The sequence below is a fragment of the Anser cygnoides genome, chromosome 2 (genome assembly GCF_040182565.1).
Source record: "Anser cygnoides isolate HZ-2024a breed goose chromosome 2, Taihu_goose_T2T_genome, whole genome shotgun sequence".
Classification (NCBI taxonomy): domain Eukaryota; kingdom Metazoa; phylum Chordata; class Aves; order Anseriformes; family Anatidae; genus Anser; species Anser cygnoides.
The window spans coordinates 69606061-69633941 of record NC_089874.1 but is presented as its reverse complement, the minus strand read 5'-3'; the positions used below and the strand labels follow the sequence as shown (position 1 = coordinate 69633941).

General features: G+C 42.8%; 1 protein-coding gene across 13 annotated transcripts in view; it reads left to right on the top strand.

The window, feature by feature from the left end:
- The window catches only part of STAC (SH3 and cysteine rich domain), a 158260-nt gene that overhangs the window by 67398 nt on the left and 62981 nt on the right, over positions 1-27881 (top strand). For 3 of the 13 annotated variants that reach the window (XM_066992396.1, XM_066992399.1, XM_066992398.1), the window contains 4 exons: positions 7860-7976; positions 10097-10443; positions 10690-10776; positions 11024-11439. The exons of 1 other annotated variant lie outside the window; for it this stretch is intronic. In XM_066992396.1, the coding sequence (XP_066848497.1) occupies positions 11323-11439 (117 nt within the window). In that variant the 5' untranslated portion in view covers positions 7860-7976; positions 10097-10443; positions 10690-10776; positions 11024-11322. Of the gene's footprint in view, positions 1-7859; positions 7977-10096; positions 10444-10466; positions 10555-10689; positions 10777-11023; positions 11440-27881 lie in introns of those variants that run through there. 9 more of the 13 variants (XM_066992397.1, XM_066992400.1, XM_066992403.1 and 6 more) reach the window with 8 other exon arrangements.

Here is a 27881-nt window from a genome sequence, read left to right as displayed (position 1 = left end):
TTGTCTATCACTCAATGTTTCTGCAATATGTGAAGCCATTATTGGGCTACGTATGCAGCATAAAAACATATATATAAAAATATCTAGTGTTTAGCTTCTACTTTCTTATTTTGATGTCTTTTTTTTTTTTAATGTTTTGGTCTTGAAAATATGACTGTGGGTTTTTTTTTCATTGCTAAAATGCTTGAATACCTTCTCCTCTAGTTTCTGATGGTCAGTGCATAAAAGCAGGATTTTGTTTATCACAGCAAATTGGGAGTGTGCGGGAGAAGGGAAAACAAAAGGAAAATTTTGATGATAAGGTCTTTGAACACAGCCAAATATTTCAGAAGTTAGATTTACAGTGCTCCTGGGATTGAGCAGACACGCATCCACTATTTTAAATGATTATTTGTTTGTTTTACTGTAATACCCAAGACAAGCCAGAAAGCAAGGAAGATCCTAGGTGCTGTACAAACTCAAAATAGCAGGACTGAAGAATAGAGCCTGAAGAGCTCACAGTTCAGGTATAAACTTTGTGTGTTCGTATGAGTTCATGTTTGAGGGCTGGTCACATTCACTTGGAAAGAGAATCTATTCTGTTGTATTGCAGCTTGGTTGATAGTACTTTCCTTTTCATATTATCTTATGAATCAAAATCCTTGTCTGACTGATGTTATATCTTCCTAGTGTCTGTGCCTCTTGAATGTTCTGATCATTTGGATTACCACATCCACGGGATTTCCTTCTCTCTGAGATCTCAGAAGAATGCCCCAGTTTGAAACAATCCCTTGCATTATGTGATGATGGCTGCTTCTTCTGCTATAAATGCCTTCTTTCTTTAGTTGTTAGTCCCCTGCATTTCTAAAAGTCAAACCACTTGCACCTTGCTGTTAGTTCTGCTTTTGGCTAACTTAAAGCATGCTAAATATTAGTCCTTCCTAGGAAACTGGATTAACTTGCTTTTCCTCTAGGTTTCAGCTATCCTCATGCTCTCTGCTTGTTAGTCTTTTCTTTCCTCATGGTCCAGTTAAAAAAAAAAAAAAAAAAAAGTAATAAGACCGTATATGGACTACAAAATGAAAATAGAATTTTAAAATGATACATAAACATATTAGCTAAATCATCACTTGTGTAATATAATTGGCTGAATAATCTTGCTAAAATCAATTTGACCAATCATACGAATAAATCTACAACATAATTCAGTATCCTGCATTCAGCTCTGGGGACTCCAGCACAAGAAGGACGTGGAAGTATTAGAATGAGTCCAAAGGAGGGCGACAAAGATCAAGGGGCTGAAGCACCTGTCCTATGCAGACAGGCTGAGGGAGTTGGGTTTGTTCAGCCTGAAGAAGAGACAGCTTCAAGAAGAGCTTATAGCTGCCTTCCAGTACCTAAAGGGGGCCTGCAGGAAAGCTGGGGAGGGACTCTTTGTCAGGGAATGTGGTGATAGGATTAGGGGTAATGGCTTTAAACTAAAAGAGAGGAGGCTGAGTTTAGGTATAAGGAAGAAATTCTTTACTCAGAGGGCAGTGAGACACTGGTACAGGTTGCCCAGAGAAGCTGTGGATGCCCCAGCCCCAGAGGTGTTCAAGGCCAGGCTGGATGGGGCTTTGGGCAACCTGGTCTGGTGGGAGGTGTCCATGCCCATGGCAGGGTGTTGGAACTGGGTGGTCGTTAAGGTCCCTTCCAGTCCAAATCATTCTGTGATCCTGCTTACTCAGTCTAAAACCACCGAGGTCAGTTATTGTGCATTTGAATTTGAGGTAACCCATTCTGTGGAAAGCTCTTCACTGGGTCTAGTGTGCAATCCTTTTCTGCCTGAACAGCCACTCTGAGACATTAGAATTATATGTATGGCATGATGTTACAGCAGGCAGTATAACTAACAAAATAAAACCTTAATTGTTTTTTTTTTTTGGCCTTTTTTTTTTTTTGCTTTTGTCTTTCTTTTATCCAAGAAAGAATAGAAATAATTAGAAATTTGGAAAGTAAAGTCATTCATACTTTTCCACTTTTTTATTTCTCTTCTTTTCTGATGTTTGTACTTCTAAAAATCTTGACTGCCTTTCCGCATGAAATTCTTTGCTGTTGCAGCTGGGCTTGACCTCTTTGGATAATGAGGCAATGATATGTACCTATAAAAGGAGCAGTGACTCCAAAAAGCTCTGTGTTGAGATTTCAAACGGCAACAAGTGATCATATTCTTTCCTGTTGCTTCAAGCAACAAAATACAACTATTGTATGAACTGGAGTGCTTCAAAAAATGATGGTATAACCATGGAGAGATCTGGTTGGAAAGGTTCTCAACTAAAATGCTTAGTGGTTTTTTAACTGCTTCTAGACATAATAGTGAGACCTGATTTTTTTTCCTCTGTAAATTGACCTTCTAAACTGACTTCACAGCCCTTCTAAAAAGGTACTGATTATATTTGATAGAATCATAGTGATCATATCTACCCTCCTACTATCATTTTGCACTGGATTATAAGAGTTTTTGTTACTTTAAAATAATACAAAATATTACAGATAACCTCTTGCAGTGTTTTTAAGATTTACCTTTTTTTTTTTTTGAAACTTAATTATTACATTTTACTTCACATTTTAATTTTCAACATTTTAATTTTGGTAACTATGTGGAGAAAGCACAGCCCATCTTCCATCAATATCTTTCAAGTTTTGCATCTTATCAAGATTCAAGAAACAAAAACAATATATTTGGGTTGTAAGATATTCACTTTCCAATTCAATATATAATAGGCTGAACACTTTATTTATTCTTGTTTAAGAACTGTAATAGATCATTATAATAACTTATATAACAGTGGGCAAAACTCATCATACATACTCCTATTCCATTTGACACATGCACTAATCAGATAGAGTGGGACGTTAATCTTGATGATGATAATTTCTGATATTTCTGTGAAACATTTCATCCTACCAGGTCCAAAGGCACTTAAAGATTTGCTGTGTGTAACTGAGTTCTGACACTCTGTAGAAAAGTCCTGCTTTTCTGACAGAGGTCATTGGCACGTTAAGAAATCCTGTTTTCTTTCAATGCAAAATATGATAGCACAACTGTTGCAGGTTTTCAGTAAACAGGGAGGTTTATTTTGCATTCAGCATACATGTTTGTGCCTAAATATTACAGTGATAGGCACGCTATAACTACCTAAGACAGGAAATTCTGTGCATGCACAGCCTTTTAAAAATTGGTGTGTAGCCATAAGATATCTGTAGGAGAAAAAAAAAAGTGTGTGTGTGTATATATATATATCCTTGTGTTCACCACTAGCTATGCTGGGAATGTTTGGCAAATCTTGTTTTGGATTCTATTTACATTCTAAACAAAACTTTGCTGTAAGTGCATTTTCACTGGCATTAGTTAAGAACTAGCTCATTATAATACACTCTTCAATACCAGAGTGATGGAACAAGACAAATCCGGTAAAGCCCTGTGAGCTGTAATACTCAACTCATACCTGAAAAGGATGACAATTGGACAAGGAAATTTCAGTGAGAATTCAGGTTGGAGGAAATTTAGGAAAGAAAGATGACTGAAAGCTCCCTCCTACTGAAAGCTATTCAGAAAAGAAGAAAAAAAAAAAGGCCCAAGATCCAGGATGGTGACCCTGTTGGGGTTTCCTCCCACCCCACCCTGGAAACAGCTGAGAAGAAAATGAAGTAGGTAGAGCTGGCTGGGTTTATATAAGAGTCTTCCGAGTTGTACTGACAGTAATCAGGTAGAGTCTTACTTTCTATGAGGCTTTTCATCCTGGGGAACAGAAGTAAGGTTAAAGCAGAGTCCAGAAAAAGGGGGGGAGATAGTATTAATTATCATAACTTTGTTACCTCTTTAAATATTTGGAGCACAGATACCATGAAAGGATTTAGTACATTGTGCTTGCATAGCTGAATCACCACCACAGCAACCCTTTGAACTGGGTGAGGGCATTCCCGCTACAGTCATGTTGGACCGAGTCAGTAGATGGCTATTAAATGGCAGGAATTTCTACAAGTATCTGTGAGTTGCAGGAAGTGGTGCTACTGATTCCACAGGCCTCTTTTTATATCACATTCCTATAAAAAGAGAGAAGGAATCACACTGCTAGCAAAGATGTAAAATCAGGTTGGGATTGTTGCTAGTTATTTAAAGGTACCTCACTGCTTTTTGTAAGACTGAACATATTACATGCTGTATCTTGGCTAAATTCCATCTTTTATAATTACATCCTCTTCTCCCCTTCTCAAACATTTCTTGCTGTCACAAGAGGATGCAGCATTGTTCATTTTCTTGAACTAGATGATGGGGTAGCAGTATTTCAATCTCATCATAATTTCTCTGAAAGATAGGTTCAAGTTGCCCAAGCTGCATTGTGGTCTCTGCATCACTCCCTGTAGTATTACCATGGATGGAGAGAGAGATGGGTTTTGAAATTAATGGTCAGGCAGAGGTTCTATTTATCTCACGCTTAAGTACAAGCACAAATCTGTTGGTTTGGCTTCCTCTACCTTTACTCCCTTGTTACAGTATAAGCACTCCTGGAAGCAGTGGGAGGCTTACTACTTGAACTCCAAAAAGTACTTTGAGATTTTTACAGAATCACAGAATCGTCTAGGTTGGAAGAGACCTCCAAGATCATCTAGTCCAACCTCTGTCCTAACACCAACGAGATCTCCACTAAACCATATCACTAAGGGCTACATCTAAACGTATTTTAAAGACCTCCAGGGATGGCGACTCAACCACTTCCCTGGGCAGCCCATTCCAGTGCCTAACAACCCTTTCAGTAAAGAAGTTCTTCCTAACATCCAACCTAAACCTCCCCTGGTGCAACTTTAGCCCATTCCCCCTCATCCTGTCACCAGGCACATGGGAGAATAGACCAACCCCCACCTCTCTACAGCCTCCTTTAAGGTACCTATAGAGAGTGATGAGGTCTCCCCTGAGCCTCCTCTTCTCCAGGCTGAACAACCCCGGCTCCCCCAGCCGATCCTCGTAAGACTTGTTCTCCAGACCCCTCACCAGCTTCGCTGCCCTTCTCTGGACTCTCTCGAGTACCTCCATGTCCTTCTTGTAGCGACAGGTCCAAAAACTGAACACAGTACTCGAGGTGTGGCCTCACCAGAGTCGAGTACAGGGGGACAATCACCTCCCTAGACCTGCTGGCCACACTGCTTCTTATACAAGCCAGGATGCTGTTGGCCTTCTTGGCCACCTGAGCACACTGCTGGCTCATATTCAGCCGACTATCAACCAATACTCCCAGGTCCTTCTCTGCCAGGCAGCTTTCCAGCCACTCATCTCCCAGCCTGTAGCGCTGCCCCAGGCACAGGACCTGGCACTTGGCCTTGTTGAACCTCATACAGTTGGCCTCAGCCCATCGGTCCAGCCTATCCAGATCCTCCTGCAGAGCCTTCCTTCCCTCGAGCAGATTGACACACGCACCTAACTTGGTGTCATCTGCAAACTTACTGAGGGTGCACTCGATCCCCTCATCCAGGTCATGGATAAAGATATTAAAGAGAACTGGCCCCAGCACTGAGCCCTGGGGGACCCCACTAGTAACTGGCCTCCAACTGGATTTGGCTCCATTCACCACGACTCTTTGGGCTCGGCCATCCAGCCAGTTTTTAACCCAGCAAAGCATACGCCAGTCCAAGCCAAGAGCAGCCACTTTCTTGAGGAGAATGCTGTGGGAAACGGTGTCAAAAGCCTTACTGAAGTCAAGGTAGATCACATCCACAGCCTTTCCCTCATCCAGTAAGCGTGTCACTTTGTCATAGAAGGAGATCAGGTTTGTCAAGTAGGATCTGCCTTTCATAAACCCATGCTGACTGGGCCTGATCTCCTGCTTGCCCTGCACGTGCCACGTGATGGCACTCAAGATAATCTGCTCCATGAACTTCCCTGGCACTGAAGTCAAACTAACAGGCCTATAGTTCCCCAGGTCTACCCTCCAGCCCTTCTTGTAGATGGGCGTCACATTTGCTAGCCGCCAGTCGACTGGGACCTCCCCATAGCCAAGACAGCTGATAAATGATGGAAAGCGGCTTGGCCAGCTCCTCTGCCAGTTCGCTCAGTACCCTCGGGTGGATCCCATCTGGCCCCATCGACTTGCGTACATACAAGTGCTGTAGCAGGTCGCCAACCATTTCCTCGTGGATAGTGAGGGCCACATCCTGTTCCCCATCCCCTTCCACCAGCTCAGGGTACCAGGTATCCAGAGAACAACCGGTCCTGCCGCTACAGACTGAGGCAAAGAAGGCATTGACCACCTCAGCCTTTTCCTCATCTTTTGTAACTAATTTTCCCCCCGCATCCTGTAAAGGATGGAGATTCTCCTTAGTCCTCCTTTTTGTGTTGATGTATTTGTAAAAACGTTTTTTGTTATCTTTAACGGCAGTAGCCAGATTGAGTTCCAGATGAGCTTTGGCCTTTCTAATTTTGTCCCTGCACAGCCTCGCAACATCCTTATAGTCCTCCTGAGTGGCCCACCCTCTTTTCCAAAGATTATAAACACTCTTTTTTCTCCTAAGCTCGCACAACTCTCTGTTCAGCCAGGCCGGTCTAGTTGCATGCCGGCTCGTCTTTGGGCACGTGGGGACAGACCGCTCCTGAGCCATTAAGATTTCCTTCTTGAAGAGTGCCCAGCCTTCCTGGACTCCTCTGCCCTTCAGAACCTCCTCCCAAGGGACTCTGCCAACCAGTGTCCTGAACAGCTCAAAGTCTGCCCTCCGGAAGTCCAAGACAGCGGTTTTACTCGTCCCCTTCCTGACTTCGCCAAGAATAGAGAACTGAATTTTAGTTAACTGTATTTTAGTCAAAATACAAGTCACCATTATCCCACTAGTACTGTGAATGCTTTCAGAGCATTGACTGGCTTCTGCTTCCAGCTTGATGAGCTGGTGACTGTAGCCCTTGGATGCCATTTTGATAAGTGAAATCCTGGGGTGTGGGAAGGGTTGTTGCTATGTTAGCTGCTTGATGAACTGCCAAGATTCTACCGATAGCAAACAAGGGGTATGTGGCTACAAACAAAACAAAATAACAAGGAAAAAAAAAACAGCCACCTGATGCTATTTTAATACTGTTTTCTCTGCGGCTACAATGTTTTCTGGCGGAGAAGTGCCCACAAGCCTGTTACTTGGAAACACAGGCAAATTCTCTGCTAAAGCAATGGTCCGGTCTTTGCAGTCTAGTAGCCAGCTGTGGGCAATAGTGGATGTTTGAGAGTACAGCCTAGTGAACATGTCTGCTGATACGTCTGGCCAAATGCACTATGCCAAAAGTAAAATTCCCATCGCAAATGGTACTAGATGGGTATCCTGTTGCCTGTTTCCACAAAGACAAAATTGGATGGAGTAAGAAATGAAGCTACAACTTCTCACCTGGAACATTCCCAAATTGAACTGAGTGACTTAGAGAGAGGATGATAAAGTTGCACTGCAAGTACCAGAATGACATCCTTTTTCCATGTCTAATGGTTTACTGTAGCACTCAGTCTGCAACCACTTGGACTCTCAGTAGACTGCAATCCTCTTCCCTTTTAGGGCTGTGCTTTGGTGGCAGACATCCTGATTCCTCCCTGTTTTGTCTATTCCTAGAGGGCGGAACATAGTGGTTTAAAAGTGTTGTTCATCGGTATTGTCTCTATAAGCAACCTTATATCCATTTTGCTCAGGACTATGAGCTGGTTTATGCACCAGGCAGTAAATAATGATACCTGTAGCTCCCTCTCTCCTTTATACTTAGTATTTTTCTCTAGTAAATGCCTGGGGTGTCTAATCAGGTATAACATCTTTTGATAAGTGCTGACTTCCTAATTTTCCTCTTAGAGAAATCCAGCTGTGCTCATGTAACTCTTTTGCAGAAAGGTGCCTAAATATATCAGGGGAATGTCTGCACCAGAAGAAGAATGTGAAAGAACATGGCATGGGCCAAAACACCTACATCAACTTAATCTTGCCACTGTGGAGCTCTACAGCAGGTAGGACTTGGCAGTACAGCCGTGTGTATTAATAATCAGAGTATGTATTCCTGGTGCCAGGAGCCTTTTGGATGCTCTGATTGAGCGGGCTGCAGACAGTGCTCAAGAAGAACAGCTGGAGCCCCAGCACAGAGGAGAGCTCTGCATCATGCCCTGTCACCTTCATGTGTGTGGCCCGGAGACAGGAGGGAGGATGAAACATAGCATCTATGCACTCAGTTTTGCACCACCCAACAAGAGAGTGCTTGGTGGTGACTCCAGGCAGCATTCAAGTGCCTTTACACAGTGCAACAACTTCAGCTGGGGGCTGAGAATCCATTCTCATATTTTGTTCATCCAAATTTCCTTTCTCCACTTCAGAAATCTACACTCATCTCTTCACTAGAGAATCTGTTCAATTTCCTCTTGTTTAGCACTGTGCTGCAGTGCTTACATTTCCGCCGAGTACCTTCACTTAGAGACTGATTGGCACTAATCATAAGTCCAACTTCTCAAGAGTGAAGCATGGGAGAGAGTGGGAGTTGTAGGCTCATCTAATTTGATCAGTCTGTTTTGTTATACTGAATATTTGATTTTCAGTAGCCAGCTTATGTGGAAGGAAATAAAAATGTAAGAAATCCAGCTTCTTTCCCTTTTTGCTTTTTTGGTAAGATTTTAGGTTTGACTCATCTTTCCCAGGCTAATTGTCAAGAAACTGACAGATCAGTCGTGGTTGACAAGTGAGTAATTGGAAGAAGCGAGGGAGTGCAGCAGGTGTCAGTACTAATTTGGTAAAACAAAAAAAAAAGGGGGGGGGGGTGAGTAGAGAGTGGTATGACGGTCACTTACATAGTCATGACGTTACAAGCTTTTCATACAAAATGTGTGCAGGATTTCATAACACTTAGAGCATTAACTATTAACCAGCCACTGCAGGCCTATTTCAGATGTGGCCTATAAGTTCACTATAAGAAGATGCTTTTGAGCATCTTGACAGAAAAGACTGTTTCTTGGCACTGCTGGGGGCATGAATGAAAAATAGTTTTGTGATTCTCACCTGTTCCACTGCTGGACACACAGAGCAAACCTTGCAGCAGGCAGACCCCACGCCCTTGCCCTGTCTGGGCTGGACCATCAGGGAAGGACACCACTGCCAGAGCTGGAGTGTTCATTTGCTGTCGCCCTGCCAAGATCTCTGTTGCCTGCAGCTACCCTAATTCTCCCAAATTGTAACTCTGCCCGGTCCCTCCTCATTGCTAGGAGGCTGAATGTACAGCAGCACCTAAATCTCACTTAGTGGGTGGAAGATGTGAGCTTTGTGCCTGGAGAATTCCTCTGGCTCTAAAGAGAACAGTCTAAGACTTTGCTGTATTTTAGAAATCAAACCCTTGGAAATAAATTCCTTCACTTACCTGCCAAATCTGCCCCTCCAAGCTCTGTGTTTCCTTGCTTCAATCTCAGTTGTCACTGAAGCTGCATCAACAGCAGCCTGTGTTCTCATTTTGATCCCTATAATGGTGTTAGCGACTACAGGCCAAATAATGGGTTTTGCTGGCAGACTCCTAAGATGAGCTTTTGCTCTGAAGTGGTGGTACAAATAGCATTGCGGTATTTCATGTTTATTGTCTACTAAAGATTTCAGTATCTTATATGTTCTATTTCAAAGAAAAAGGCTTTTTTCCTCATTTAACTGCCAGTCCTAAAAATTCACCAGAGCTTCAAAGAAAGTCTTTTTTGTCTTTTTTTTTTTCCCCCCTGGCTTCTGCATAGTTATAAAGAATACAGAGTCTGCAGGGCACTTTCTGCTCAGGCTTTCATCTGTACAATCCCTGTCTTGATAAACTGCTTCACTTTCACCCATGGATCATTTGGGGGCAGAGAAGGCCTGCAAGGCGGCCCCAGGTAGCAACTATATTTCTAAGGGATGGGACCAGAAGGGAATCTGGTACCCTCTCCCAGAGCTGACAAGGTCCTGAAACTCCTGTCTGGCTCAGATGTCAGCAAATCATCTCCAAACATGTTTACCTGTATCTCCAGGAAAAAATCTACTTAGCAAGATTTTTTTTTCCTTCTCACTTTAAGGGATATAAGCACTGCTTATTGAAAACATGTTTGGGTTGCTTTTTCTTTTTTCTTCAAAGGAAACATAAAGAGGCATCTCCAGCAGCCATACAGAGTGGCTCCTGCTCTGCAGAACATACATCTGGTGGGGAGCAAATCCATTTAACCTTTCACCACGCAGACCTTAAGTCAGCGGGGAAGAGAGCTGACAGGCATCTTTGCAGCTGATTCAAATCCAAGACAAGAGCTGAGCCAGCCAGCAAAGTCGTGCTGACCTTCTGCCAGCGCTACTGCAGCCCCCCGAGCGTGACTTTGGGCACCGCATCCTTGGGAAAGACGGCACTGGGGAATGCTGGCAGGCCCTTCCCGACAGCTGCCTCTGCTCCGTTGCAGCCCAATTGAGTGTTATCACTATGACAACCTACAGGTACAGGATTCGTGTGGTGGCAGGAGCTCGAGCTGACCATGGCTGCGTGTGTGTGGCTCAGAGTGGGGCTCCCCTGCCCCAGAGGGGAGCAAAAAGCACGTGGAGCCACAGGTGCCTTTCCCCTGCCCCTCTCCTGTCACTTGCTCAGGGTGTAAGGCAGGGTGGGTGTTTTAGAGACATCAGTGGTTAGGATTCTTAATAATCTTCTCTGGGACAAAGTAAAGGGAGGGTCATTTTTCTTCTCAGTTTCTAGAGCCCTTCTTGGGAAATCACCAGATTTATGAGAATATAAAGCTGCCCTTGAAACTCTGCCTTCTTCAGCATGATTAAAAGGTAAAATGTTGCCAAACCTCATGTACCCTGCCTGCCTGTGTGTGTGTATTGTGTGTGTGTGTGTGCATGCACGCATTACTTTCTTTCACTACTATGACAGCACATGCTCCCCAAAGCTATTCAAAGCATTAGAAATATAACTCCTCCCTCCGGTGCCCTGTGTATGTGCATGGCTGGGGCTTTCTGCTTTGCTTCACTCCCATCTGATCGCGGGGCTGATGGTCACGACTCTGCTCCACACCTCCAGGCTTCACACAGAGGAGAGGAGGATCGGGGAAAGGAGAGAAGCAGGCACACAACTGCCCTATGGAGCCATCGATAACTTACTCCCCTCGCTAGCAGAATTGCATAGAGGAGGGGAGGGAGGGGGAGGAGGATAAGGGAAAAAAGAAAATCCAGAGAATTCTGCTCTTGCAAATGTAGTGAAACTGAGTGGTTGGAGTTCATTTGCTCGAGAAGAGCAGAGAAGAAAGAGGACATTGAATGAAAAAAGCAAGAAAGGTCTGTAGCCCTTTTTCCCGATAGTCGCAGTGTTTTAGAGGCAAAATGATTCCTCCGAGCAGCATGACTGAAGTCAGCGTGGATAGTGTGGAGAAAGAGAATGAAGTGGAGAGAACAGAGCAGCCCCCTTCTCCAGCATCAACCACCAGCCAGGAATCAAAGGTACTTGAAGAATTAGATGTTTTCTTTTCCTTTTTATTTTTCTTAACTCTTCCTTTGTTTTGAAAAGAGATGTGTTGCTTTGATTTTTATTTGCAGCCCTGTGCCAGGATCAGCATTAGAGTGCTGTGAGCCACCTCTGATTGTGGTGCCTGCTCTGACACTCCTACTTCTGACTTCTGAATTCTCCCTGTTACATGGGATGCTCAGGGTTCTGAACTGGGAAACCATTTGCCTTTTGAGATGTTTGTGTCTGGGGAATTTGGTTTGTATTTTTCATCTTCTTATTACTCAAATGACCTGGGGGAGTGATGGGGGTCAGGGTGGGGATCGATGCCAACAGATGATTTTAGTTATTTTCACACTGAGCATCAGATCACTTAAAGGGTTTTGTTCATAGTTGGAAAGGTTGATTTTCTCACAGGTATGGAGAGGAGATTTTTTGGTGGGGGCTTGGGATGTTTCACCTGCCTCATCTAATCTGGCAGACCCATCAGTGAACTTTCACTGTTTAACAAGCCAGCAGTTGAAATGGGATATAAGTGACAGTTTTGGCACAAGAGTCCTTATGTACACTACCTGGAAAATGATTTTTTTCCCCCAGCCTTTTATTTATTGATTAATAAATGTGGTTCAATTTACCTTACTGAAAACCAACATCCAGCTCAAAAGGCATGACCTCTAAATTTTTAATTGACTTGCACATGAAAAGTTTTTCTGTCTGCCAGTATGTGATTTGGAAGATAGAGGGGTAAAGGGAGAAAAGTAGGAACCTTAGATAATGAATGTTCTCTGCAGCTTTTCTGGATAATGGGCTTTTACTTATCCTCTGCTACCTACTTATGATTGATACCATGATAGCACCTGCTAGATCTTCCTGTAGGCTTCCACAGTGATGCTGTGTGCTGGGTAAACATGTACAAATAGGGAGGTCCTTGTCACTAGGAGCTTACAGCTGATTAGAGCCTTAGGAAGCACCATATGAGCAAAACAGCTGCCTGACAGGGAAGGTTCGTGTTGGCCCGTGTTTGAAGGTACTGACTGCCTGGGTCTAATGTAGGAAGGCTGCTCCTACATCCACAGCCTTCTAATGTAGGAAGGCTGTGGAAGGTTATTCCACAGTTACAACTAGGTTTCCAGAGAGCGAGTCACAAGAGCCTCTGTGGGAAGAGTTCTGATGTGGGCTTCGGGATTTTTTTAAGATGCTATACTCCAAGGAGGATAGCTAAGGTATTCCCTATATAAAACAGCCTCTGTAAAAGAAAAGAGCTCTCCCAGCAACAATAGCATTCCCTATTCACACTGTTCACTATACACACTCAGCACTACTGGGACACTGCTGCAGTCTCTCTGGTTAGTGGGAAATGAAAAGTAAATGGATTATTGTTTCAACCCCAGGCTCTAAAAGGATCCATTTGATGGGTACCTAAATCCTTTGCAGAGAGCACTTCCCTAGAACTGCTGAGTTGTTATTTGTCTGGTGGGAAGCTCAGCCTGCCACTGAGGTCCCAGAAATAACAGGAGCCTTCACTGCACTGCCAGCACCAGCTCCTCACATGTGCTGGGCTGTGCCCAGGGCCTGGCAGGCTGCGTGCTCCTTCTGCTCCCAGCTAGAGTCTTCACTCAGTGCCAAGCAAGCGGATATGGAGCTCGAGGTGCTGCTCACATGAGGGACTTTCCCATCGGGTGACAGAGCACTGTGCCCAAAACGAAAGAACAGGCAGGAATCCTAAATCTACAGAAAGACAAGTGCTACATGTATGGATCCTTCTTGCTGCATGTGAATGCACTCTCAAGGATGACAAAAGGAGTTAGGCACGTCTGGCAAGAGAGCAAATAGACTACTAAATGGTTTATAATCAAACATTATCATCATCAGTTTTCCCAGTCTTGTGAGCATTTGAAGTGACACACTGCAATTGGCAAAATCTGTGGCTGTGTAGTTGATGCCATTACTTGCATACAGATATTTTAAGTAAATATATAAACTGTGTATTCACATTTTAGAACTACAAATAAGAAAATGTGTTGTATTATTTCAATAGATGGAGTCAAGAGAGCCCTCAGATCATTAGGAGAATTGCTTTGGTTTTTTGGTCCTAGTAAACAGGAGGATGGAAAAATTCTCAATGATTTCACGAAAACATTATTTTTTTATTATTATTTTATTTTTATTTTTTACCAAGGGAGTTGATATACTTCAGAAGCTAAAGTCTCTGACAAAAACATGTCAGTGTGTGCCAACAGCCTGTGCACAAGTTTTTATCCCATGGTGTCCCCTGCTGAGGGAACTATCCTGTCATTCACAGAGGCCTAAGCTTTCTTGAGTTTTCTCTGTTGCATAGGTTAACAAGTTCTTGTCTTCTGCAGTTACTGCAGAACAGTTTGTGCAGTATCTAATTACCCCACAATGACTTGTTTCTGTGGCAAAACACTATTATGATTCCAAATATAGAAACAGAAACAACACGGATAATACCAACCTTCAAAACGCATTTGAAAACATTTCAGCAGAAAGACAATTTTGAAAAACTAATGTTGAGCTAATGTAGAAAGCTTGCTTCCAGTCTTTTTAAAGTAGATAATGTTGGCAGATAGTCACTTACAGTACCAAAGTCCAATAAAAGGGTTTTATCTAGCATACTCCAGACTGTACTCAGAAGATGATACAGTGGAGATATTGCAATTCCTGACTAGCATGAGTTTGAGAGGCAGAACTTTAGGTTGTTACAAGTAGCTGAAACTGCGAGGAATGACTCTCATGCATTAGTCACACAGCCCTGCCACAGGAAAGCAGCTCACTCTTAATAAACACTGAAACTTCCCACTGCCTTTTCCTATGGATTAGGAGTATATTTACAGGTGAGCACACTCAGATGCTGAAAGCTGAAAGACCAGTGCATGTCCTCCTCGTCATGACCATCTTCACAGCTGAATTTCAGTGCAGCTGCTCAGAATGAGGAAATTCAACTGCACTTTCAGTACACCACATTGCCTGGGCCTTATTTACATGTTCAAAGTATATGTTTGCCTTGTGGTGTAGTAGATACATTGCTGTATTATGTGAATGTGTCTTTGGGATTGTGTGTCCTCAGCTGCGTTACATGTAACACCTCCAGTGTACTCTCTTATTTATATAACTTCAAGCAGATGTCCAAAGGCTAGCAAACACACTGTATCTGGGCCATCCTATAGAACTATATATATTGCTGCTGATCTAAAAACCCTAGAGCTTGAATGGTTAAGAATGCTGCAAAACTAGTAATTAACTTATTAATTTATTGGCTCTTGAAAATACTTGCTTCAGACCTAAGTATGACTTGAGTGGATACTTAAAATGTATTAAGAAAATAACTTTATGAGGTTACCATATAAATGTATATAATTGCTAATACGATTACACGTATGTGTTTGTAGTCATGTCTCCTACCTGTTTGGATCCTTCACATCTGGCTTCCAAGAAGGCAAATGGCCAGTTTGACAAACAATTTTGTAGAATTACAACTTAGTAAGGGAGGAAGTCATTAGCTAATGGATCCTAAGGAAAGATTTCTTCCTGTTGGTAGCAATTAAAGACACTGCACGCTGGTACAATCTCTAAGTTAGCAATAGAGGCAGAAATCTAGTGGCAGTGATCAGATATTTCTAACGTCTCTTACGTGCACAGGTACTTTGGAGTTTAGTAAAGAAAACTAAAATATAGGGACATATGAGTCAAAAGAAAAGATTCATACACCTGGCAATATTTCTATGTTTTGGCATAGTTGGCACACAACTGTTAGCTTTATCCTTTTTATACTTAACTGGCACTTCTATATGAAGAGGAAAGAGACCATCTGCTGATTTCTCTCTAAGTGTGAGTCAAGGCATTATTGCTGTATTGTGAATAATGGTTGGGGGTATTCATAGACAACGGACTACATCTTAGAAAATGCCCTTCCCATTTTTAAATTTTAAGGGGACCTGAGCACCTGTGATGCTTAAGCTAGTAGCAGCAGGGTTGGTCAGTACTGGACTTCAAACTATTAGTGTTTCATTTAAAATATGTAAAATATCTGTCCAGTTCTTTCATACACCCCAGAAAGGGTATCAAGCCCTGATCCTTGATATTGGACGCATTCTGTCATGTAGAAGTTACTTACTTGTAGATAGCAGTGGATATCTGTGAAGGCCAAATATTCTTTCACAGCTTTGTCCATTTCCATCTAATTTTTATGAACTTCAGCTGCAATCGTGATGTGCTGCAGTAATACATCTTTGGTGTGAATGCTCCACACCATGATTTCATTGTCCTGACAAATTGCTTACACTTGGGTCAGTTAAGTAAGTTGAATAGCTGAAAAATGAAAAAAAAAAATAGAAACTACTCCTCCAACTAAATATGGCATTTGGACTATACGTTTCACAAAATAAATGAATCTATCAGTCTGACACTTCCATACATGGTCTATTCAGCAGCCACTATTCAGGGAAATGCAGGCTATCTTCAAATTCAGGAAAGACAATTCAGGAGATGTAGCACAATTGTACTTTCTAACATGATATATAATACATAAAATGGAAGTTTTTGAAAAGCAGTGAACCAAGTAAAGCCTACAGTGCTGAAGTTCAAGATGTAGACATAATTTATTTATATACCCAAATCAGTCAAGAAGGTTGAACTTACTCTGTCCTGTCCTACTGGTCTAGTGGAGCAGTATTGCTTATGTAAATTTTTAAAACCAGGTGTTAATATTAGATACTGAACTAACATAAACAACTGGAAACTCTTTGAATTTTAATAGGATTGTGTGGGATTTAAATCATGTAGGATTTGTTCTATGCAGTTACGCAGAGATCTTCCCTACTTAAATAGTTAATACTTTATGAGGCTCCATGGATGGTTACTTGACAATGAATATTTAAAAAAGGCAGGGAGTATGGTGTACAGTTAGTGCTTCACCCTCCATACTAGTGATGAATATTCAGTATGTAAACTACTGCTACAGTCTTCAAAGGAACACCAAACAGTTTCAAAAATCTTGTGGAAGCATAAGAAAAAAAGGGTTCTCCTTAATCTTACCCACATGCCTCTGCATAAAACGCTGAGTACATGCTGTGAAGGTAAGACTAAGGGAAAGAAATGAGCTTAAGTATTTTAATGTGTTATTTTTTCATGAAGTGTTAGAACAGATTATGTACAGGAGGATTTCCTTAAGAGAAAGAAAGTAATACTCTGTTCCTATCGATAATTTCTTGAGCAGAGTTCTTATATTTACATTTATTTTGGCCTTTCTCTCTTTCTTAATCTTTCCCTGATTAAAACACTCTGATATTGTTTTTGCTTTGATATATATATGTCAGATCATTTCTTAGGCAAAGACATATCTATCTATGGCAAAACAGAATTGTCATTTTACTCTCTTCTATCCACACTTTCTACTTTGCCAAAATGAAGAAAGTGTCTATTATCTTTCAACAACTACAGATGACTTGACTCAACTCTGAAATGGTTTAAAAAGTAAAAAAAAAAAAAGGATTTACTAAGAAGTGCAAATTTTCACTGAAACAAAACAAGTTGTTTTCAAAGCTGGAAGACAGTTCAGCCCTACCATCACAGCCTGTTACCCTGTACTCTTTTTCAGAAAGTAATGCTATTGAATTCAGGATTTACTGCCACTTCTTTTGAAAGGCTGTCTCAACACCTGGATGCTCTAATGGCTATGAGATGCCCTCTGCTCTCCTCTTCCTTCTAACTGCAGTCTAATTTCATTTCTGTCCAGCTTGTGCGGCACTGTATTTTTGATAATGTTACTTTAGTTCAAACAGTTTTTTCCTTTCTTGGAAAAAAATCTGTGCTTCCATCAATTAGGAGTAGACTTTTGTATCCCTTCTGAGCCTTTTATTTTCTAGACAAAAGAAGGCAGGCTGATATAACATTAACTCTCAATTCTTCATCTCATTCTAGTAGCAGATCTGTGCACCTGTTTCAGTTTTTGAATAATCTTTCTTGAAAAAGGGTGACTGAATTTGTGCACAGTGTTCTGTATATGACCTTGTACAATACTACTAATACTTCACCAACTTTCCCAGGAACCCTGCTTCTGTTGCCTTTTAGGTCTTTCCTGTACCTTGTTTATGTCTCCTAGTCACTCTTTGGTCAACCTGAGGTCACCATTCATTTTCTCCTCTATAATTTCCAGTGAATAGTGTAGATTTGTCCATTCTCATCTGGAGTGGTTTGGAACAGGTCTCAGGTGCCTTGCATTTGTGCTGTTGAGCTTTCATCATATTTCTGTGACTCCATCCCTCAAGCCCCAGGCCTTCTCAGTTTTGACGATGCCTCCAGCCTCATGTCAGAAGGAAATGGACTTATCTAATCTTTGCATCAAATTCAGTAATGAAAATACAGACAGCAAGGCTGGCGCTAAGACAGCCAGTGTTGTACTTTGAAGAACTCCACTAATGACCTTCCTTCAAGTTAGTACTGCTTTCAGCAGTTGCAATCTTCCACTGAACTCACTTTCCTTTCTATCTTACAATATCTCCACTATTTCCCTTCTTATAAAGCTTAGCTAATAGATTCCTATTTGCTAGCATACAGAAAAAATAACAAAATCTGAATAGATGGAATCTACCTCAACCTAACACATTTTCTTTGCCTGGAATATTATTCATCTTGTCCAAGACAACTGGTCTACAAGGGCTTAGGTTTTTTTGTTTGTTTATTTTTTCTGTATTCATTGAGAAGTGCTGAGGTTGGACCTACAAATAATTTGCTGGGATCCCTTTTCCCCTTTCTTGAAACAGGCTGTCGTACCATCTATTTCTGCAAACTCTTTCCTATTATACCTATTATTTTGCCTCAGGATCATTGTTCTGGGAAGAAAGTGAGATGAAGTGTTTTTTAAGTTCTGAGCCCACCTTTTATCCCATCTTTACTGTACCTCAGCCTATTTCTTCTTTACCTTTTCTCAGCTTGCATCAATCCTTTGACATTTCCTTAAATGCCTTTTGCAGGGACTCTCATCTTTTCTTGTCAATTAACATGCTTAAACCTAAGCAACTCAGCTTGAAAGATCTGACTTTATTTGCATAATATATTTGTTTGCAATTTTCTTTTTTTCTCTTTTTCTTTCTCTTGCTCCCCTCTCCACCATTATTTGTAGACTTTTCCTAATTTCCTTTTTGAGGTAACTATTTTTACGTAGTTTGCCGGGAACATACATCCACAGAATATTTTTATTTCCTTTCATTTCATGTTCCGATAGTATTAACATATTTGCTTTGAAGAAATCCTACACCTCTTACAAGTGCATCCAATATCTGACTGTTTCTCTTCAGTCTTCTCTACCAGTGAAGCACATCTCTAATCTGATACCTCATGGCTAGCAAAGGCCAAAGCTATTGCACAACCAATGGCCATGTAGGTTCATCAGCTCTTAGTACTTGCTGAAAGCCAGCACTCATTAGCAGAGATGCAGTGACTGCTTACATTGCTATGCTGCTTTCTAGTCCACTGCTAAGACCTTCATACATCTTTTGGTGGACGTTAGTTCAGACATATTCTAGCTTGTATCCTTCTGTGTCACATTCCAGAGTGTTACGTGGTGTAAAATAAATCCCTAGGGAGTTGAAAGTAGTGAAGGCTTTGAATTTCTTCAAGGAAATGTAGCACATCAAAGGCTATCCTCCTGAACTACCAAACATTGCTTAGAGGTTCATTTTTTCCTTACAGTTTATTTGATTTAAATGGAAGTAAATCATTAAAACCTGATTCCAAACTGTTGTTTATATGTCCTTCCATGACAAGTATTTTTCCTTTTGCCTACCTGAGCCATTGATGTATACTCATGATGGGTAGAAGATTGTATCAGACTCATATTTGACAATTTTTCCCCATGTTTGTCAGGCAGAAGACTAATCTCTTAGTAGTGAATGCATGAATTGAATATTCTTGACTCTGTATTCAGTTCTGCATAACTTGCAGCTGCATAGGCAAGTGGCCAATCAATGTTAAATGCACTGCCTTTTCCAAGCGAGTATCTATATTCTAACTGAAGCTTAAGCAAACATTGTATGTTCATTAGTAAAGATGACCAGCTGTGAAAATTATAAATCTATGTGTGAATGACTGAAATAACTTGATCTTGTTTTCCTTTGACATGTGCTCCTTCTTCAAGAAACTCCCTTGCTTAGACAGACCATCTGATACACTACATGCTTCTTGACAGGGAAGCTTGCAAAACGTATCTACAATGGCAGTCTGAAAAGCAGACTTCTTAAGTCTTTGACATCACCAGTTAAATATGTTAAATGATTTGCATATCTTCTTATTTCTTTAAAAAATGTGTTGCATGTCTGTACTGACACGAATGTGCTAGGCACTCATAGAAGTTTCCTCATTGCCCAGTGCATTTCTTAGCTGACCTGTTTTCAACTGTTGAGAGTAGTTTGCTAAGCATTGTCCCATATAAGTGTTACAGTTTAAGGGCTGCAGTTATGAAGCTGTTACCCAGCACTACCCCAGCATTAATAATTATTAGAGTAGGGTGTTTCCCAGCAGTAGGAGGCTGCAAGTTCAATACAGAATTGCAGACAAGAGTCCTTTAGGTGAGTAACAGTGACAAATTCAATGCTTTTCTTTTCTTGAGACATAATATGCTCCATTTCTGAGTGCCATTTAAAAGCTTTATTAAAATGCCATACATGCACCGCTTTATTAATAAAGATCACTTTAGCAGTCTAGTGTTTTGAATGGAAAAGCAAAATGCACCTGACCTACAGTAACCGATGATTAGACTTAATTAGTAAGGAGAAAAATACTAGAAACTGCTATTCACAAAACTATTAAAATCATCATTTAGGATTTTTTTTCTTAGCTTATTTTTCAGAGTAAGACAAAGAAATATAGGCTACAGAGGCACAGCTCAGGTGAGCGAGAAAATTCAACCTGACAGGTTGCTATAGTAAATGCCGTTAAATATGGTTTTAGAGCTGGACTCACATTTCCGTTACCCCAATATTTAACTTCATTTGAATTTTACAAAAATTACTCATGCATAGTGAAGGGAAGCACAGCTTTTGTAGGCCAAAAGTCAGATTTCTGACCTGATGCATATAAGTCAATTCCTCACATACCACACATATATGTGTACTATTCCCTATTGGTTTGCTAGTGTTTCTCCTGCCAGCTTAAACAGTGTGGTAATGATTCTGAAAACAAAAATATATTAGGACTGAACAGAGAGACTGACAATCCTGTCCTCTCCGCACTTGCCCCTGTGTATACACAGGTTGAGCAATAGCCTTGGACTGGGCACATCAGTCACAGAATGACCTAGGTTGGAAGAGACCTCCAAGATCACCTAGTCCAACCTCTGACCTAACACTAACAAGTCCTCCACTAAACCACTAAACCACACCACTAAGCTCTACATCTAAACGTCTTTTAAAGACCTCCAGGGATGGCGACTCAACCACTTCCCTAGGCAGCCCATTCCAATGCCTAACAACCCTTTCAGTAAAGAAGTTCTTCCTAATATCCAACCTAAACCTCCCCCAGTGCAACATTAGCCCATTCCCCCTCGTCCTGTCACCAGACACGTGGGAGAATAGACCAACCCCCACCTCGCTACAGCCTCCTTTAAGGTACCTGTAGAGTGCGATAAGGTCTCCCCTGAGCCTCCTCTTCTCCAGGCTGAACAACGCCAGCTGCCTCAGCTGCTCCTCGTAAGACTTGCTCTCCAGACCCCTCACCAGCTTCATTGCCCTTCTCTGGACTCTCTCGAGCACCTCCATGTCCTTCTCGTAGTGAGGGGCCCAAAACTGAACACAGTACTCAAGGTGCAGCCTCACCAGAGGGGGACAATCTCTTCCCTAGATCTGCTGGCCACACTGTTTCTTATACAAGCCAGGATGCTGTTGGCCTTCTTGGCCACCTGAGCACACTGCTGGCTCATATGCAGCCAACTATCAACCAATACTCCCAGGTCCTTCTCTGCCAGGCAGCTTTCCAACCACTCATCTCCCAGCCTGTAGCACTGCTTGGGGTTGTTGTGCCCCAGGCACAGGACCTGGCGCTTGGCCTTGTTGAACCTCATACAGTTGGCCTCAGCCCATCGGTCCAGCCTATCCAGATCCTCCTGCAGAGCCTTCCTACCCTCGAGTAGATCGACACACGCACCTAACTTGGTGTCCTCTGCAAACTTACTGAGGGTGCACTCGATCCCCTCATCCAGATCATTGATAAAGATATTAAAGAGAACTGGCCCCAGTACTGAGCCCTGGGGGACCCCACTAGTGACCAGCCTCCAACTGGATTTGGCTCCATTCACCATGACTCTTTGGGTTCAGCTATCCAGCCCGTTTCTAACCCAGCAAAGCATACGCCAGTCCAAGCCAAGAGCAGCCACTTTCTTGAGGAGAATGCTGTGGGAAACGGTGTCAAAAGCCTTACTGAAGTCAAGGTAGACCACATCCACAGCCTTTCCCTCATCCACCAAGCGCTTCGCTTTGTCATAGAAGGAGATCAGGTTCATCAAGTAGGACCTGCCTTTCATAAACCCATGCTGACTAGGCCTGATCACCTGCTTGCCCTGCACGTGCCACGTGATGGCACTCAAGATAATCTGCTCCGTGAGCTTCCCTGGCACTGAAGTCAAACTAACAGGCCTATAGTTTCTTGGGTCTACCTTCCAGCCCTTCTTGTAGATGGGCGTCACATTTGCTAGCCGCCAGTCGACTGGGACCTCCCCCAATAGCCAGGACTGTTGATAAATGATGGAAAGCGGTTTGGCCAGCTCCTCTGCCAGTTCGCTCAATACCCTCGGGTGGATCCCATCCGGCCCCATCAACTTGCGTACATCCAAGTGCTGTAGCAGGTCGCCAACCATTTCCTCATCTCTCATCACTAAGTTTCCCCCCGCATCCAGTAGAAGATGGAGATTCTCCTTAGTCCTCCTTTTCGTGTTAATGTATTTATAAAAATACTTTGTTATTTTTAACAGCAGTAACCAGATTGAGCTCCAGATGAGCTTTGGCCTTTCTAATTTTGTCCCTGCACAGCCTCGCAACATCCTTATAGTCCTCCTGAGTGGCCTGCCCTCTTTTCCAAAGATCATAAACACTCTTTTTTTTTCCTAAGCTCGAGCCACAACTCTCTGTTCAGCCAGGTCGGCCTTCTTCTGTGCCCACTTGTCTTTGGGCACATGGGGACAGACCGCTCCTGAGCCGTTAAGATTTCCTTCTTGAAGAGTGCCCAGCCTTCCTGGACTCCTCTGCCCTTCAGAACTGCCTCCCAAGGGACTCTGCCAACCAGTGTCCTGAACAGCTCAAAGTCTGCCCTCTGGAAGTCCAAGACAGCGGTTTTACTGAACCCCCTCCTTACTTTGCCAAGAATAGAGAACTCTACCATTTCCTGGTCACTCTGCCCAAGACAGCTCCCGACCACCACATCTCCCACCAGTCCTTCTCTGTTTGTGAACAGAAAGTCTAGCGGGGCACCTCCCCTGGTAGGCTCACTAACCAGCTGTGTCAGGACGCTTCTTCTTCCACGCTCTCCAGAAACCTCCTAGACTGCTTCCTCTGAGCTGTATTGCATGTCCAGGATATGTCTGGGAAGTTGAAGTCCCCCACAAGAACAAGTGCTGTTGATTTCGCAACTTCTGCCAGCTGCCTGTAGAGCTCCTCATCTGTCTCCTCATCCTGGTTTGGCGGTCCGTAAGAGACACCCCACCAGGATGCTTGCCTTGTTGGCCTTCCCACCGATCCTAACCCACAGGGACTTAACTTTATCGTTCCCAGTCTTGAGTTCCACAACATCAAAACACTCTCTAATATAGAGAGCCACACCACCACCCCTTCTGTGCTGCCTGTCCCTTCTGAAGAGCCTATAGCCAGTCATTGCAGCTCTGCAGTCATGGGAGTGGTCCCACTACGTTTCCATGATGGTGACCAAGTCATAGCTAGCCTGCTGCACGATGGCTTCCAGCTCCTCCTTTTTGTTGCCCATGCTGTGTGCATTAGTGTAGACACACTTCAGTTGGGCCATTGCTTTCTCCCCCAGCCCTGGCATTGTTCCCCCTGGTACACCTCTAATAAGCCTTATTGAATCCCTGTTTCCCTTCTTACTTAGTTTAAAGCCTTCTCAATGAGCCCTGCCAGCTCCTAGGCTAGTATCCACTTTCCCCTAAGAGACAGGTGGAACCCATCTGAAGTTATCAGGCTGGGAGCCGAGTAAAGTGCCCCATGGTCAAAAAAAAACCACAAAATTCCTGTGTTGGACCCAGCCTCTGAGCCATGAGTTTATCAGGTGGGCTTTCCGTGTCCTCCCTGCACCCCTCCCTGCCACTGTAGGGATGGTGGAAAACATGACCTGTACTCCCGCTCCATCTACTAATCATCCCTGTCCCCTAAAGTCCCGTTTCATAGCCTTCAGGGTTCTCTTCAATATCATCACTTCCAGCCTGGACTATCAAAAGAGGATAGTAGTCAGAGGGGTGAACCAGGTTAGGAAGTTTTCTGGCTATGGCCCTGACCCTGGCCCCAGGGAGGCAGCAGACTTCCCTACGGGTAGGGTTAGGTCGACATATAGTGCCCCCTGTTCCCCTGAGAAGGGAGTCACCTACAACGATTACCCTTCTGTCTTTCTTGGTGGAGGCAGTCTTGAGGCGTAGAGTCAACTTCCTCACCCTAGGCATCCTCCTGGGTAGACTTTTCACCTCATCCTCACCCACCGGTCTCTCAAGCTCCAGGACCTCAAACCTGTTGTGTAAGGGCACCTGGGAAGGCGGGGCCAGTAGGGAGGGGGGTTGCCTGCGACGCTGAGCAGGGACCTGCTTCCATTCCTCCTCATCTCCTAGGTTCCGTACCTCTACTCGACAGGGACAGGGCAGGGGGTCCACCACTGTTTGCAGTGTCTCACCCCAGTGCCTTTCCTTCAGGCCTTGCAGGGAGTTGCTCCACCAGTCTATCTCCCACTCGCACTTCCTGATGGCCCTGAACCTCTCCACCTCCTCCTTGAGCTCTGCCACCAGGCTGATCACATCTCACACACACGGTGTCTCTGCCGCCCTCAGATGGCAGCAACAGGCTCAGGCACTCTGTGCATCCAGAGACCTGAACTGCTGCATTTTTGAGCGGGCACTCAGTCTGGGTGGCCACAGACCTTCTAGAAAGAGCTTTCTGCCTACTGGAGACCATGGCGGTTTAGCTATAGGTAGACAGCCGGTAGATAAGTTGTTCTTTTGAGCGGGGAGGGACGCTCTGCCCTGCCTGAGCTAACTGCTGCTTCATGCCCTGTTTGCCCGTCCTGTACACCGTGCTCCCTAGGGGCTGCTTTTGAACGTCAGGGGAGGGGGCGCTGCTGGCTCCGCCTACTCCTCGTCAGCCTCCCTCGCGAGGGCTGCCAAGTCCTGGTGGCTCGCACGGCTGCTTCGAGTGGCCTCGATGCTGAAAAAAAGCTCTGCCCGCCTCGATCCTCCGCTCCGCTGCAGAACGCGTCTGCCCCGGAGCCAATCCACACATGTAAACAAAATGCAGTAGGCAAAATTCATCAGGGCAAACTTGGAAGAGTGCCACTGATTTCTGTGCTGTTAAATTGAAGACCCAGTTGTTAAGACCTTCAGATCCATGTGGATTTTTAAAGTGCACCTACCATTACATTTTCAACCGGTATCAATCAACTTAAGGACCCAGTATATACAATTTTTCTGTTTTAAGAGCACCTCTTAGTATACTTAGCATATATTGTTCATAATTGCATGCAGCTTGTTTCTCACTTTTGTTCACACGTCCTCTGTTAATTCAACTCTCATTAAGGAATTATTTACAAATAAACATAATGTGACTTGTAATGGTATGCCAAACATTTCTAGTAATGAACATTTCAATCAAATACGTGCCTGTCAAGTGCTCTTTTTTTAAGGTCAAAACCTGTGCTTTTGTGGAAGTATTCATATTTCTTGATTGTGTAAACCATATTCAGAAAGCCTTCCCTCTTTACAGATGAAATTTCTAGTCAAAAAAGGAGAAGAAACATCGGTTAAGTGATACAGTCCCACCTGTAATTAGAGACCAACTTTAGGCTGTTAAGTTCAGTCTCTCTGTGTTACAGACACAGACTGAAATTGTTTCATCAAAGGTGATTTAGAGCAAATTCTGTGCTTATGTGCTCATGTGCTCTGAATTAGCCTCTTTGAGAGGAAATCACTTTCCATTGGCCATAGTAGACAGCTACAGCTGAATTAAGAGCTTGAATGTAAGTAAGGTGAACACCACTTTGAGTCTATCAGAGCAAGGTCTTAAACCTTGCAGACAAAAACCAACAGGTCATTTCCTCTCCTGGAAGTTTACTCTTCTGCCAATAGTACTCAAAGATGTTTTGGAAGGTTGCAGTTGTTTTTTATGTCAACATGGAATGAAATCATTCAAACTTTGAAAACTTTTGTTAAGTGGAATTGTTGTTTTCCAGCCAGGCCAATAATGGAATGTACCTATGACAAAAAGAGAGAAAAATGTGAGCCTATCCAGTCTTCAAGATGTGAAGTGCTGCTATTAAACTGTAGCTACAAGATGAATCATGTACCAGTTTCGTGAAGTATGGGCACAGAGAAGTCTTTGGCAGGTGCACAGCAGTTAGATCTATCTTCTCTAGTTAGTTGTAATGACAAATGGACTTCATTCTCATAGCCATCCAAAAGATCCAGATGAACGCTTAACTTCTTTTTTGCTAGCTTGCTTGCTCACTCTCTGCCTTTCAGTGCTTCTCTCTCTCTCTCTGTTCCTGTTCTCACCCAGATGCTTTAATCATGGGTCAAGCTCTCCAGTACAATAAGCCAATGCAAGATAAGTCTTTACAGGCAAAACTTCCAGGTTTCCAAGCTTAGCCAAGTTTAAAGATGCCTGTTAAGAAAATTAATGGAGGTTCTTCTGTTAGGAGGAGGGATTTTTTTTATAAACACTGTGTGGATACTGGCACTCATGTTGTAAGTACTCTTGGAAAAAAAGCAAACCTTACAGTTTGCACATTCTTTTGGATCTATATCCAGGCTGTGCTTGCTTTATTCACAAATAAATGTTGTAAGTTGCATTTTAGTTTCCTAGTATTGTGTGGCATTATACTGTCTGTTCCCTACATGTGAATGCCTATTTCTTTATCTTTTAATGTAACATCATGGGTTTTGGAAGTATTTGCAGGAAACTATACATAAATCTAGAACCCAAGCAATGAGGTAATAGAAAACATTCCTGATCTGGAAGATATGAAACCCTCTTAGTCTCTCTTTGTCTTAGTCTGTCCTAGTCTCCTCTCTGGGTAGGTAGGTGAAGAGTAATGTAACTAAGGATGATCCCTTTTCAATGTTGCTGCCCGTGAAGGGCTTTTGAGCTCCTGCTTCTCTAGTGATGTAGGTTCTACATACATCCTTGGATTTCTATGCTGCCCTTCAACAGCACTTTTTTTTAAGACATTCCTACGGGGCATCTAAGAGAAATGCTCTCAATAAATGATTCCCTGGATATTATCAAAGATAAGATGAATGTCAGCAGCTGTAGTAGACCTGCTTAAGTGTAGATAAATTAAAAGAATTTCACAAAGATTCAAAAAAATGACAGCCATGCCTAAAACAAAAATTTTAACAGCCTGATATGCCTCTGAGGAGAATTCAGCTGTGACTAGATGATGGCCACAAGAAGTAACCACTCAGTCAAGACAAGAAAAAGTCAGACCTTTTTTAAACAAGATGAGAAAACCAACCTAATTTTTCTGACACTGTAGGGAATGCACTGCAATAAATACAATATTCCTGAAGTAGCAAATGAGGTAACATCATTTCGTCTTTACTACCAGCTGTTGAAGTTCAGAAAAAATATCTGCTTTCCTTGAGTTATCATCCCTCCAGCACAGTCATAGTCATAGCCACCACTGAATATATATATATATATATATATGAAATCAGTCAGTAGGAGAAAACATAAATCTCAGAAATTAGCAACGTGCTTGCTTTTCAGTTCAACAGTGGTCAGTTGGTCCATACTCTGATTTCTGCGGTAATATGCTACACTCCTTATAAATCAGTGCCACTCTGCTGATACCAAGAATTTTAGCTACTCTGACAGTAGACTAGATGAAGTGAGATACTTCATGGAAATACCCAGTTTTACACACGATTCATGTTCATATTCTTCAAAATGCATTCTGTCCTACCTTGACTTTCCTTTCCTCTTCTTTCTTCTGTACCACTGTTCCCCTGCCTGCCTGAATCCCTCATGCAACCCCATGCCACATACTGCTCCCACTGAAGTCTTCCATTATTTCTGTCAGACAGGGCTTCACAGTGTTTTACTGGGTCAAGTTCCCTTGCTTTCCTGCAGAAAAGTTTTAACAGCAACTCCTGTTAAATATGTTGGCATCTTATGTCAATACCAACAACTCTTTTCTCTCTCAACACCAAAAATATGAAGTT